This window comes from Panulirus ornatus, chromosome 41 (genome assembly GCF_036320965.1).
Source record: "Panulirus ornatus isolate Po-2019 chromosome 41, ASM3632096v1, whole genome shotgun sequence".
Classification (NCBI taxonomy): domain Eukaryota; kingdom Metazoa; phylum Arthropoda; class Malacostraca; order Decapoda; family Palinuridae; genus Panulirus; species Panulirus ornatus.
Genome location: NC_092264.1, coordinates 18953921 through 18966457, shown reverse-complemented (window position 1 = coordinate 18966457; position 12537 = coordinate 18953921). Strand labels below are relative to the sequence as shown.

Sequence of the window (12537 nt, the reverse complement as noted above, 5' to 3'; positions counted from 1 at the left end):
CTGATGTTGAAAGCAAGATATTTATGTAGCATCTAGTAACGATTACTGGTACAAGACTACAGAATCCTTTGCTGTACATTACCCTTGAAGAGGCAAATGCACAAGATCCATGAATTAGCACACGGTCCAGCACATCCCACACCTTAGTTGCAACATAGGTGTTAAACCATAGTGCACTTCCTGACACGCCGAGGGAACAATTCATAAAAGAAAATGTATTGATACAAATGCGAAATTTTAAGAGCCTTTATTTACACAAGTTTATAATCAAAATCACTAAAAATGATGTTAAAAACTGGAAAACTGAAAACATTTAAATGTCTACACAAACAGCTATATGTAAATATAAAATTTTTGTACAAAAAAGTACCAATTTAAAATTACAATAATAGGAACGAAGACTAGACTCGAGTTACAAATGGCAGAATTGTCATGTATAATGTAGATACACAAGGCTAGCGAGAACCTACCAGTAGGCAGAAGTCCAACATTATGCCTCTTTAACTGCCAGTTTATGATCATTAAACCTACAGAGCCAGGAGGTTATATCATCATGACTTCAGCTCAGAGAAAATAATGGAGAGCACTTGATCTGTAGGGACAGAGAGAGGCATGTATTCCTCCTCCGGCTGGTCTATATCAGCAGACAGTGCACCGTTGCCTTTCTTAATATGTTCTTTCAAACTAGTCAGTTTTGTAGTTTCTTCTTCAGGGGTGCTGATAATTTGTGTCACCCCTTTCACAGTGGTGCTCTCAGGATGTGTCATCCCTTTCACAGTAGTGCTCTCAGGATGCATCACCCCTTTCACAGTAGTGCTCTCAGGATGAGTCATCCCTTTCACAGTGGTGCTGTCAGGATGCGTCACCCCTTTCACAGTGGTGCTACCAATTTGTGTGGGTGCTTCTGAAATTGTGCTGTCAGTGGTCGTCGACCCATGAGGAGTAGAACTGAAGATAAAGCCTGTCGTCTGCGTCAGCTTTTTAGTGGTGTTGACCACCAGGTTCCGTCCCTCAGTGGAGGTAGGCACCTCAGAAGTGGTCGGCGTCTCAGTGGTTTGTTGTGCCTCCGTGGAGGTCTGCTCTTCAGTGGAGGTCAGCGTCTCGGTTGTCTGCTGTGTCTCCGTGGAGGTCTGCTCTTCAGTGGAGGTCAGCGTCTCACTTGACTGCCGCGCCTCCGTGGAGGTCTGCTCTTCAGTGGAGGCCAGCGTCTCAGTTGTCTGCCGCGCCTCCGTGGAGGTCTGCTCTTCAGTCGAGGTCAGCGTCTCAGTTGTCTGCCGCGCCTCCGAAGAGGTGTTTGCCACCAATGTTAAGCCTCTTGTGGTGGCTGTGACCAAGAGGGTTTGCCTTTTCATAGTAGTGATGGCAACGTCTGTCGGAACTTCACCAGTGGTTCCAGTACTCCGAGTCAATATTTCTGAGGTGGTGTCAGTCCAAGGAGGTATTTCCGAAGTGATTGTGCTGGCAGCGAGAGTCGACATTACGGGAATGGTGGTGTTACTTGTCTGAGTCGACGCTTCCTCAGTGTTGCTGACCATCGGCGTCGACGCTTCCTCAGTGTTGCTGACCATCGGCGTCGACGCTTCCTCAGTGTTGCTGACCATCGGCGTCGACGCTTCCTCAGTGTTGCTGACCATCGGCGTCGACGCTTCCTCAGTATTGCTGACCATCGGCGTCGACGCTTCCTCAGTATTGCTGACCATCGGCGTCGACGCTTCCTCAGTATTGCTGACCATCGGCGTCGACGCTTCCTCAGTATTGCTGACCATCGGCGTCGACGCTTCCTCAGTATTGCTGACCATCGGCGTCGACGCTTCCTCAGTATTGCTGACCATCGGCGTCGACGCTTCCTCAGTATTGCTGACCATCGGCGTCGACGCTTCCTCAGTATTGCTGACCATCGGCGTCGACGCTTCCTCAGTATTGCTGACCATCGGCGTCGACGCTTCCTCAGTATTGCTGACCATCGGCGTCGACGCTTCCTCAGTATTGCTGACCATCGGCGTCGACGCTTCCTCAGTATTGCTGACCATCGGCGTCGACGCTTCCTCAGTATTGCTGACCATCGGCGTCGACGCTTCCTCAGTATTGCTGACCATCGGCGTCGACGCTTCCTCAGTATTGCTGACCATCGGCGTCGACGCTTCCTCAGTATTGCTGACCATCGGCGTCGACGCTTCCTCAGTATTGCTGACCATCGGCGTCGACGCTTCCTCAGTATTGCTGACCATCGGCGTCGACGCTTCCTCAGTATTGCTGACCATCGGCGTCGACGCTTCCTCAGTATTGCTGACCATCGGCGTCGACGCTTCCTCAGTATTGCTGACCATCGGCGTCGACGCTTCCTCAGTGTTGCTGACCATCGGCGTCGACGCTTCCTCAGTGTTGCTGACCATCGGCGTCGACGCTTCCTCAGTATTGCTGACCATCGGCGTCGACGCTTCCTCAGTGTTGCTGACCATCGGCGTCGACGCTTCCTCAGTGTTGCTGACCATCGGCGTCGACGCTTCCTCAGTGTTGCTGACCATCGGCGTCGACGCTTCCTCAGTGTTGCTGACCATCGGCGTCGACGCTTCCTCAGTGTTGCTGACCATCGGCGTCGACGCTTCTTCAGTATTGCTGACCATCGGCGTCGACGCTTCTTCAGTATTGCTGACCATCGGCGTCGACGCTTTCTCAGTGTTGCTGACCATCGGCGTCGACGCTTTCTCAGTGTTGCTGACCATCGGCGTCGACGCTTTCTCAGTGTTGCTGACCATCGGCGTCGACGCTTTCTCAGTGTTGCTGACCATCGGCGTCGACGCTTTCTCAGTGTTGCTGACCATCGGCGTCGACGCTTTCTCAGTGTTGCTGACCATCGGCGTCGACGCTTTCTCAGTGTTGCTGACCATCGGCGTCGACGCTTTCTCAGTGTTGCTGACCATCGGCGTCGACGCTTTCTCAGTGTTGCTGACCATCGGCGTCGACGCTTTCTCAGTGTTGCTGACCATCGGTGTCGACGCTTTCTCAGTGTTGCTGACCATCGGTGTCGACGCTTTCTCAGTGTTGCTGACCATCGGTGTCGACGCTTCCTCAGTGGTTCTCTTAATCGGAGTGGACATCTCTGTAGCGGGGCTGGTCATTCCACCAGTGTGTGTGTTCTTAGTCTCTCTCGTCTCTAGTATCGTTGGTATGGACCGCTCCCCACTGCTAGTAGTTAACTCTGTTCCGTGGTTATCCGTAGTGACGATGAGAGACACTGTTGAAATGGTTTTGTCTGTGGTGGGGCTTAATTTCCAAACATTGTCTGTTGTACTGGTAGCTTCTGTTGACTTCGGGGTAAACGGGCTGCTGGTACTGGAAGCGAGTGTAGGAGTCGAGGATACCTGCTGTGTGTTGGTGCGATCCATACGTAAGGTAGTTTCGGCAAGGTTATGTCCGATGTTCTTAGCGTTTAATGTTCTCTCGTCCTTGTTCCGTTGGCCAGTCATCTGTTGGGGTTTCGAGCCTTTATTTGGGTTCTTGATTATCTTCGGTTGATTTTTTCTGCTTCTGGAAGCCAAGCGGAGGAGTTTCATGCTCCGTTTTGCCTCGGGTGTCTCCACAGCTGCCCTCATCATCTGCATACAAAAACATACCTCAGTTTCCTTCATGGCTCCTAACCTGTATCTCTCGGTTTCCTTCATGGCTCCTATCCTGTATCTTACGGGTTTAGCAACTCGTGGGAGACAGCGTTAATCAAAAGTAACATCTTTGTTAACCAAAGTACAGGAACCAAGTTAATCATAAGAACCAAGTTACCCCTAACATGAACAAAGTTAGCCCCATCGCTTGTACAAAGTTGACCACCACACAAAGAAAATTCCCATGAAAAAATTAAATCAAGAAATATGAAGGTTAGTATGAAAGGACCCATCCCCCTCCTGGGCGAATCAATGCTTTCAACAACGTATGTTTGTTCTTAGATCAGAATGCAGGACAAATACGAAATGTTTACTGGTCAGAGCAAGAACTATAGCGTCCGTCACCAGTCATGATAACCCCGTGTTACATCAAGTCAATGTAACTTACCTTATCCATGTGTTTGATGTGGTCCTTCATGAGGCGGGCGGCCTTGATGCAGGCGGTCACTATGATAGAGAGGCTTCCGTCCAACAGGGCATCATCCATGTCAGGTACCTGGCAGGAGCAGACTCCAGCCACCATAGCCCCACCGAGGGTGGCCACGTCGTTGTCCATCGCACCCGCCTGGGAAGACTGGTTTATGATGTCGCGGATAACTGAAGAGTAATTAGCCAGTGTGTTATCAACCATCGGTGGGACGACACAAGATAAATTCTCCCAAGTTTTATGCAAAAAGTAATTTACTGCTGGAGTTCTCATGGGCGTGTTGGTATCGTGGTCATCCGTTGTCGTATTTTCATGCGATGTGATAGAACTTCTCCCCTCCACTGGAACTTGATGGCCCAAGAGAGGTCCGGCCTGGCTGAAGGCACCCATATAATGTGGAGGAATGTTCATGAACTTTAAGGACAGTTCTGACATTCTCAACGCCAACTTGAGTCTCTCCACCTCCAGCCGCATCATCTTCTCCATCCACAATAACATATCTTGCCACTGAGATATGTCAGTCATCGTCATCACCATAGCCATTTTCTCGAGAAACATTGTTCCAAATGACATTGCTGGCTCAAGTGTGCGAGTGTCCTCAGAGGTCATGTAGCCAGGGTTAAGATCAAGGGAGCGCGGGCACGGACAACACGACTGATTTTCCGCGCTACCCTCCGGTACCTGTATCGTCTCCCTCTTTCTCTTGTTCTTCGTATCGGTAGCTAAACCCATCATAGGGGATGGAAGGTACTTCAGGTCGAATGTGGGTAAACTATGACGAAGACCTTCAGGCAGCGAAGTTTTCGCATGTAGATCCTCTTGAGGGAGTGGCAAGGTGACCGTCCATTCATCTTCCGCTGTTGCTCGACCTGTGGGACAGTGGCAGCCACTTGGCACGAGAACCGTCGCCAACCGCAGAACACTGGTATATGACGCGTCCTCCACATACAGCTCCCGTGTAGTCATTCTCTGAAGCGGATCAGAAGAATCAGGAATCCTATGGATATTAATACTCTGCAGTTTTTCCTCCATTATAACATTTAACTTGCCTAACCTAGATCTTAGTAGATGTCTATTTGGTTAATATATATTACAGTCTTTAGACTACGTATAGATCAAACTGCGCAGTGGAGCCTTCAGTATGTTATCAATTAAGACTCATTAAGTGTGACTTACAGTACAATTGAGATTCATCTCTTCCCATGCATTAGACCAAAACTAGGATATGCTTCTCAAGTTTGGTCGTGACATAGAAGCGCTCTGAATTCAAAAGAAGGTCTAGGTGGCGGTCAACAATGTTGCCGGCAAGGTTTAAGATTATAGTGTAGAGAGGTTATTGGCCATAGAGTTGATTGCTATGGGACACAAGTGCAAGGGGTAACGATCATAACTGACTTTTTAAACCAGTTTGAGGTCAGTAGTGAAAGTTTTCTTCAAAGGTGCAAATTTCGAGGCAGATATGAAACTGATCAAGAACTTTGTCAGAGGACATGTCAATTTTTGGTTTACCCGTAGTGGATGATCGGAATATACTAATGAAACTGCTAATGTTAACATTATGTTACACTGCAATAGATGGACCCACGAGTGTACAACTTCCTCCTAGTGCTGTACAAATGGGTAATAACACCTGCATTGGAAATAATAAAACCTCGCTGCATCATGGAAATGAACCCACTGCAAAGAAACAGTTGACATATCCGAAGTGGTAAGGGAAGTAGACACGAAGCAACTGCGTGTTTGTGTCCCACTATGAGTTGATTACGAGGTAAAAAATAATTTGCAAAAACTAGCGTCATGATTATCTTTGTCTAACTTTTACGTGATTATTCAGCATTCCTTATTCAACAGGAAAAAAATTAAATTTTCCTCAGTCATCATGCAAACCTCTGCACACTGTTCCCCAAACTCTAATCAGTTCGCCACCTCTGCATGGGAAGCTATTTTGTAAATATGAAGTTTCTCAGTAATTCATGATGAAAGAGGTCGTCCAGTTTGGTTCAAACACTGACAAGGTTGGGAACAACGTCCCACACAGGAGGCGGGACAGTGAAACACTTGGCTCGCGATGAGGAGGGTCGGGCAGGAGCAGTCCTCCTGGTCAGTCAGGGGGTCATGTTCTGCAAGTGTGATGACCTCATGATGAATAAGGTGCCAAACAAACCAGGAGGCGAGCACCGTGTGGAGGGTCGTGCTGTGGTAGGGACCCCATGAGTCTGATATGACTGTATTAGAACTTATCATAACAGCGTTATGTGAGGATCACGAGGGAGGCAAGACGCAATCATGGACGGCTGCTTGATGTACCACGACGTGCTAGAGCAGTGCAAGTAGGAACGCGAGGAATTACTTCCTCTACAGTTAATAACTCTGGGAACAAACGAAGCTTAGATGAAGCAAACGAAACTGTCACCGAGAACTTCAAAGATCTATATAGCATTAAAGCCAGGGATGAGATGCTGAACCCCACGTCTAAAGTTTTTTCCGTATGTAGAAGCAGGTAACAGTTGCAGCCCTGGCAAAATAAGTATCTACCCATGTCCTGTAAACTTTATATGAAGACAAAATTTGATACGATTCTAATGTCAACTACTCACCTAACGTGTGTTCCAAGTTGTTTTAATCACGTAATTTATGGGATTCTGAAGCCATCATTAACTCCTACTTAATGGTCCCCTCTCCCACAGGATCAGTTAAGATAGAGATCACAGAGTCCCTACCCACTCGTGACCACAGATCCCACTCACCTGCGAGCAGTGTGTGGGTACTGGTGGCTTCATGAGTACCTCTTCCTGACTGCATGAGGGATGCTTACACGAACGGGCCACAACAGGTTGTACAAAGCCAGACACATTCTGAGCAACCTTGACAGTGTCTCCTGCAACACAGTTTGAAGAATTTTATCCTCGATAATTTATCACATACGTTTAAACGGTTTATAATGCTGGACTAATCTAATTGTTTACCGAATGGAAGATCTTACAATTCAGGCGTTTTTCAATGTACAAAACCTGAACCTTACTTTGTGTGCATGTAAACAGCTTTGTGGCTGGGATAAGTATTATGTATAGAATTGCTAACCTATACTTCACAATGTATTTCATCGTAAGGAAAGTTTGTTTGCATTTCCATCGCACTGATATACGTAAAGGATTTACCGAGGTCTGATGCTCTTGTGAGAAGACACCAAAATATGTGCATGTCAACGTTTAGTACATGGTATTATATGGAGAAGCCAGATGCAAAACTCAGTGGTCTATAGCAAGATTATCTACGAGAGGAGTTTCATTAGCCCAAAGCCCTAACGTTTAAGGAAACTATCTATATGGTAAAGATCATGGCATTACTAATTTGGTATAATTCTGCTGCGATTCGAAAATGGAAGGACGAGGGTATGACTGACCAGCTGGTGTGGTGGCGGTATGGAGCAGGGCAAGGCTGGTCACTTCCTCACAGCAGCACTCCAACCTGTGTACAAGATACATTACTGGTGTCAAGGTGTCATGGTACAAATCCCAACCCGGCCCTAACAAACATCAAACTGCACTGCACAAATATATATCAACGAATCATTACCCACTACATTTAGCAAAAAATCAATCTGGAAACAAACCGTTGTGGAATAAAGTATTGAAAGAAAAGAAAATGTTACTGTACTGCACTATGACAGTCAAGGGCTACTGTGAGAGGAAAGGCTGATCCACACACTCGTGCCTACCGAGAGAAATGGCAGACAAAAATTCTTTGCGTTTGATATAACGAAGTGAACAAAGGTAATGGACTAGCAAGGAGAGGAGACATGGCCATGTGGAACAGTCATCATTCAAAGGCTGATGTGGAATCATATCAGACGAGTGTAGTAGTCAGAACCAAGGAAACCGAGTCACGATACAACCTGGCGTGAAAAATAATATTGGAGGCCGAATGCACGGACGAGCAGACTGGATAGACAAGATAGCCTGAGGAGGATCAGGAAATACCAGTAGCGTGGACCACAGGCAGTGACGGTTTCTTGTACAATGGGAGAACGACCAGTGTTAAGACTGCCACAAACCGACGAAGAAAATTATGGGAAAACTGACACATTCACCAGTATATTGATGGATGAACAGAGTCCCCTAGACCTCGAGAAATCTGAGGAACGTACACACATCCTGAATTAAGGACAAATTGCAGGGATCTCCAAGGCCGGAACAAATGACAACCAAAGAGGCAAAAATATTCTCTCCGTCTCATACAAAATGTACTCCTAACATCCTCTTTAGACTTTTTACGCTCTGAAATCTCCCCCACACGTACATAATTACATTCCCCTGCCAGCGAGGTTTGCAATTCTCACTCATTTTCTCTCCTTTTCATAGTCTTATGAGGCTCTATGTTTACACTGCCTTCCATTCACACAATACGAGTTTTTCTTCAAAACTTCTTCCTGCACCAACTTGTACCTTCATTCCACCATGCTGTACTCTACCCACAACCTACGCATGCCGTAGCACATATATGCTGTCAGCCTCCTGTAGTCCATCTTTCTCCACATTACCTCAACGCGATCTTGAACCACCTCGGATCCTCCCTGTGGAACACTAGTATGGAAATGCAGTGAATAGAGAGAGAGAGAGAGAGAGAGAGAGAGAGAGAGAGAGAGAGAGAGAAGAATACTATGCAAGAGTTAGTCTCAATCTGGTTCTCTACACTAGTTTTGCCACCAGTGTTTGAGAATTTGTCGCTTCATGATCAAGGTTTATCAGCGAAGGTCAGAGATAGTCAAAGTGTTCAGGGGTCCTGCTCGATCCAGCCACCCAACCTACCACAGCCCGGTAGTGGACCTTACCCATCAGCTTGTGACGACGTCGATGTGCGTTGGAAGAGGTTTTCTGCCTGTGTGTACTGGTGCTGCGTCCAGGTGCCCCTCACCAAGCCCAGGGAGTCCCGTGGCAAGTAGTGCACACATCCGTCATCGGAGTCTGACGCTGCTCCTGTACAACATAATAAACATCAGATCTTGCCGAGGTTAAGAGTACCCGCCAGGGATGGTGATTAGTCTACACTTATGAGAGGTTACAGCTTAATCTAATATGTTGAGTCAGGTGACAGGTGCCTGGCTGGGGCTAGTCGAAACAGGGTGGCGCCACGACTCATGCAATACACAAGGTAATCCAAGCGACCACATCTCCAAACTTATGCATGAGGCTTTAAAAGATTGACAGCAATTTCACATTTGGTCTCAATGGCAGTCTTAACGTTCATTTAATGGGTTATTTCTAATAAAACGATTTCGGTGGTTATCAAACTTTCCAGTGGCAAGAGAGATTTCTCATGTTTGTTGTCTCCTCTAAAGTTACGTTTCCACAGTATCATTTAAAAGGCATTATGTTTATTTGGAATTCAATTTGTGACCGAATTAAATATACGGTCTAATACGGATTTCTATAGAAACATTTAAGGAAACGTTCATACCAAAAAAATGATCTACTCGTACACGACAACGAAATGATTTTCAGGTATGTAGGCTTCCATTACGTTCCAGTGATGACATGTGCAGGAACCACACACACACACACACAGACAGGGTACGTCAACAGTAACACTATGACCATGATGACGGGGTACGGGTGGTGTCCAGTACCTGTGGCGTGAGGTGGGCAGCAGAGTGTGGCACCTGTGGTGTGGTCCACAACAGGGCAGGCTGAGGGGTCCCCCAACGCCCACGCCCACACACCAATCTGAAAATAGATATATGAAAGTTTCCAAGATTGTAACTGTTGATCGTCACACATCACAAGCAAAATTACTTCTCTGGTAACTGTCTCGTTAGCCAATAATCCAGTTTCATGTCTTCCCTCTTCAGAAACCATACACTAAACCTGCAACTATTCTGCTGCGTGTGAACCCCCTCCCCCTTCACCTATACACCATCCTAGTCTCGCTCCTATTCCACGTTACATACTACGACCCGAGATGACAGAGGTTGATGGGAAATATATAAAAGACTAAGGTGGGAAAGGTTCCTGCAGCGTTAGGGATATACATCAAGAACACTCAACATTTTCTGAATGCGAACACTAAACACAGTTTGGATACGGCTAAACAAAAGATTACGACTTGAGTAGACAAAATGATCTTAGCATCTGGATATCTTTACAGAGGGTAGGTAAGCTCCAGAGCGTCTGGCTAGGAGCGTTTCCCAGTCATCCTTTACTAAAATTTAAATAATGTTCTCTACTACATGTTGCTCTATAGACGTTTTCCCGCCGGCTGATACGTGGGACACCGGCGTGAGAGGACGCAGCATTTGCCTTACTAACCTGTCTCCGTCAATACTGATGGATCAGGGAGAGTATTGATATTACCACCTTGTTTTTACTTTCACAATTTAGGTTATTACGGTGCCTCCCAGCAGATAGTCACAAGGCCGTCCATAATCTGTCATTCACACATTTAAACATAACATACCACAAGGTCTTCCGTTTACGGGCTTTATTCATGCTATCATCACTATCCTTCCACCAAGACGAAGCGCAGTACCCTCTTCAATCGTTAAGAGAACACAAGGAAACCCAACCACCACCCTTCGTCCTCAGGGGTCCCAGACATACCATGGCAGTTTACCAGTTCATATGCACGTTAGAAATAAATTTGCATATATAGCGACTTTGTTCTGCAACACTAATGTAATGTAAATAATTAAGGTTGCGGAGCACGACTTATCACATTCTAAAAGATTAACGAAGGCGATACTACACAGGGAAATCTGTAGAGTTAGAAATGTATGATACATTATAAAAACCAAAGAAACTTAGGAAAATCTCAATCTCCCAAACGTTCAAGATTTATCAAGGTTCAGCGTTATAATGCACATCTACTGATCACACATTACCCACTACCTGCAAAATGGATCAGATAAACAGTTATAAAGACGGCAATGCTATCCCCAGCACCAGACGAACCAAGTATACGGTAACAAGTCGACGACTTGCGAGGATGTAGTTAATTTAGTGTGTGGACTTACAGTGCAAATATAATTCATTAACCAATTCAACCAACCAACCCTGCTCACCTAATGTGGCCAGTCATTTTCGAACAAAAACTGACAAAAAATCTTCGTTCGCTGACATTCCGTTTTACCAGAGCTTTTATCTAGTCATTAAAACAAGAGTGTTACCTACTTATGAATCAATCCACATTATCCCAGATAATCTCCCTACTATCGTTTGCACGGATCATACAACCTTAACAGGCGCACTCTTTGAAATGGATGGATGGAGCTGCGATTTTCTTGGGAGCTAAGAATTAATTGATATTCCAAAGCAGGACAGCAGGAACGTCTCATCAAAACGTATGTAGTGTTATGTGATGAAGTCAGGCTGGGAGGTTTTGATTTACATAACCCAGACCTGGACCCGTCGACGACCCCCGGGGCAGCGGCCCTCCGCCGCCTCATCAGGCCGGCCTCCTACGTCAGGTTGGTTGGGTTGCAACACAGCAACTCGTAGGAAATACGAACTTCATGAAACACAAGGTAACCGATCCATCCAGGTATACAGACTGACAATTGCAGATCCTGATTCAAACTATGAATTACATAAATGTTACCGCAACTGACGTGGATCACGAAATATGATGTACTTCAGAACACTTGTATGTGGTTACGAAAATTACTCGCTGGAAATTCACACCTTTGCGATGGATAAACTGCGACGTGTAGGTTACATGTGATTTGCGTACACCTGCTGTACTAACCTTGATACAGACGGTTCTGAGCAAGCAAAGAGCCAGAGGCATGACAGAAGTGGCCTCCGCTTCCAAAAGTTGGCATATCTACGATTTACATATTCCTTCAACCTAGCAGTCCCGGGGACAACTGCCCACGGTTTCTTCACATATCCCTGTATCATCCTGAAGACTAACCCCATGCTTCGATCTCAGACGGACCTCTGTGTACGGTAGGAAAAAATTACACTGCCACCACCACTTCCAACAGGATTTACGTCGACAGAACTCACCAGCACGACTCCCCAGCGGATCATCACGCCAGGCAGCTGCTATATTTCACTACACACACCACAATGGCGGAAAACCGGCGACCAAAACCCAGCCAACACACACACGTCCTGTTACCTCCTGGCGGTAACCCGAGTGACTGACGATGGCTGCTTCCGTTGAGTCGGAACGAAACCGCGCTTTAGTGGTTCGAAACTGTTTTGAAGACGGAACCGAACCCATAATTATGTATCTTATTTTCTCATAAGAGGATAAATGATTGACCGCTATCGTCCAAATTGACTGAATTCAACCAATCAACACATTTCGTTCCGCCGTCCACAGTGGGAGCTGCCCAGACATTATTATTGACTTGCTTCTTTCCGAGATATGGATCCTCAGGTATTATTGCTGTTCTTCATATCTTCAGCGAACCAGCCTCGCCCGCTGAGTCGCTTTCATTGATTCGAA

At 46.4% G+C, this 12537-nt stretch overlaps 2 protein-coding genes across 2 annotated transcripts; both read right to left on the bottom strand.

The window, feature by feature from the left end:
- Positions 1-232: 232 nt before the first annotated feature.
- Positions 233-2131, bottom strand: LOC139761743 (uncharacterized). The gene is made up of 2 exons (XM_071686153.1): positions 1291-2131; positions 233-1236 (listed from the first exon to the last, which is right to left on the bottom strand). The coding sequence occupies exons 1-2, from the start codon at positions 2127-2129 to the stop codon at positions 552-554; spliced, it is 1524 nt and encodes a 507-aa protein (XP_071542254.1). The 5' UTR covers positions 2130-2131; the 3' UTR covers positions 233-551.
- Positions 2132-2145: 14 nt separating this feature from the next.
- Positions 2146-12225, bottom strand: LOC139761768 (uncharacterized). The gene is made up of 8 exons (XM_071686204.1): positions 12090-12225; positions 9713-9809; positions 8918-9062; positions 7490-7554; positions 6834-6964; positions 4048-5055; positions 2193-3596; positions 2146-2154 (listed from the first exon to the last, which is right to left on the bottom strand). Exons 1-8 carry the CDS (start codon positions 12111-12113, stop codon positions 2146-2148), a joined length of 2883 nt encoding a protein of 960 aa, XP_071542305.1. The 5' UTR covers positions 12114-12225.
- Positions 12226-12537: the final 312 nt, after the last annotated feature.

Bases quoted from the DNA above. Each gene is read 5' to 3' on its own strand.
- LOC139761743 (XM_071686153.1), bottom strand. From the start codon at position 2,129: ATGGTCAGCAATACTGAGGAAGCGTCGACGCCGATGGTCAGCAATACT. The intron at 1,237-1,290 runs CTCTTCGGAGGC...TGAAGAGCAGAC, and splicing joins TTAACATTGGTGGCAAACAC to CTCCACGGAGGCGCGGCAGA.
- LOC139761768 (XM_071686204.1), bottom strand. From the start codon at position 12,113: ATGATCCGCTGGGGAGTCGTGCTG. The intron at 6,965-7,489 runs GTCAGTCATACC...ACTGTGTTGCAG, and splicing joins TACCGCCACCACACCAGCTG to GAGACACTGTCAAGGTTGCT. The intron at 5,056-6,833 runs GTGAGTGGGATC...GATCCGCTTCAG, and splicing joins TACCCACACACTGCTCGCAG to AGAATGACTACACGGGAGCT.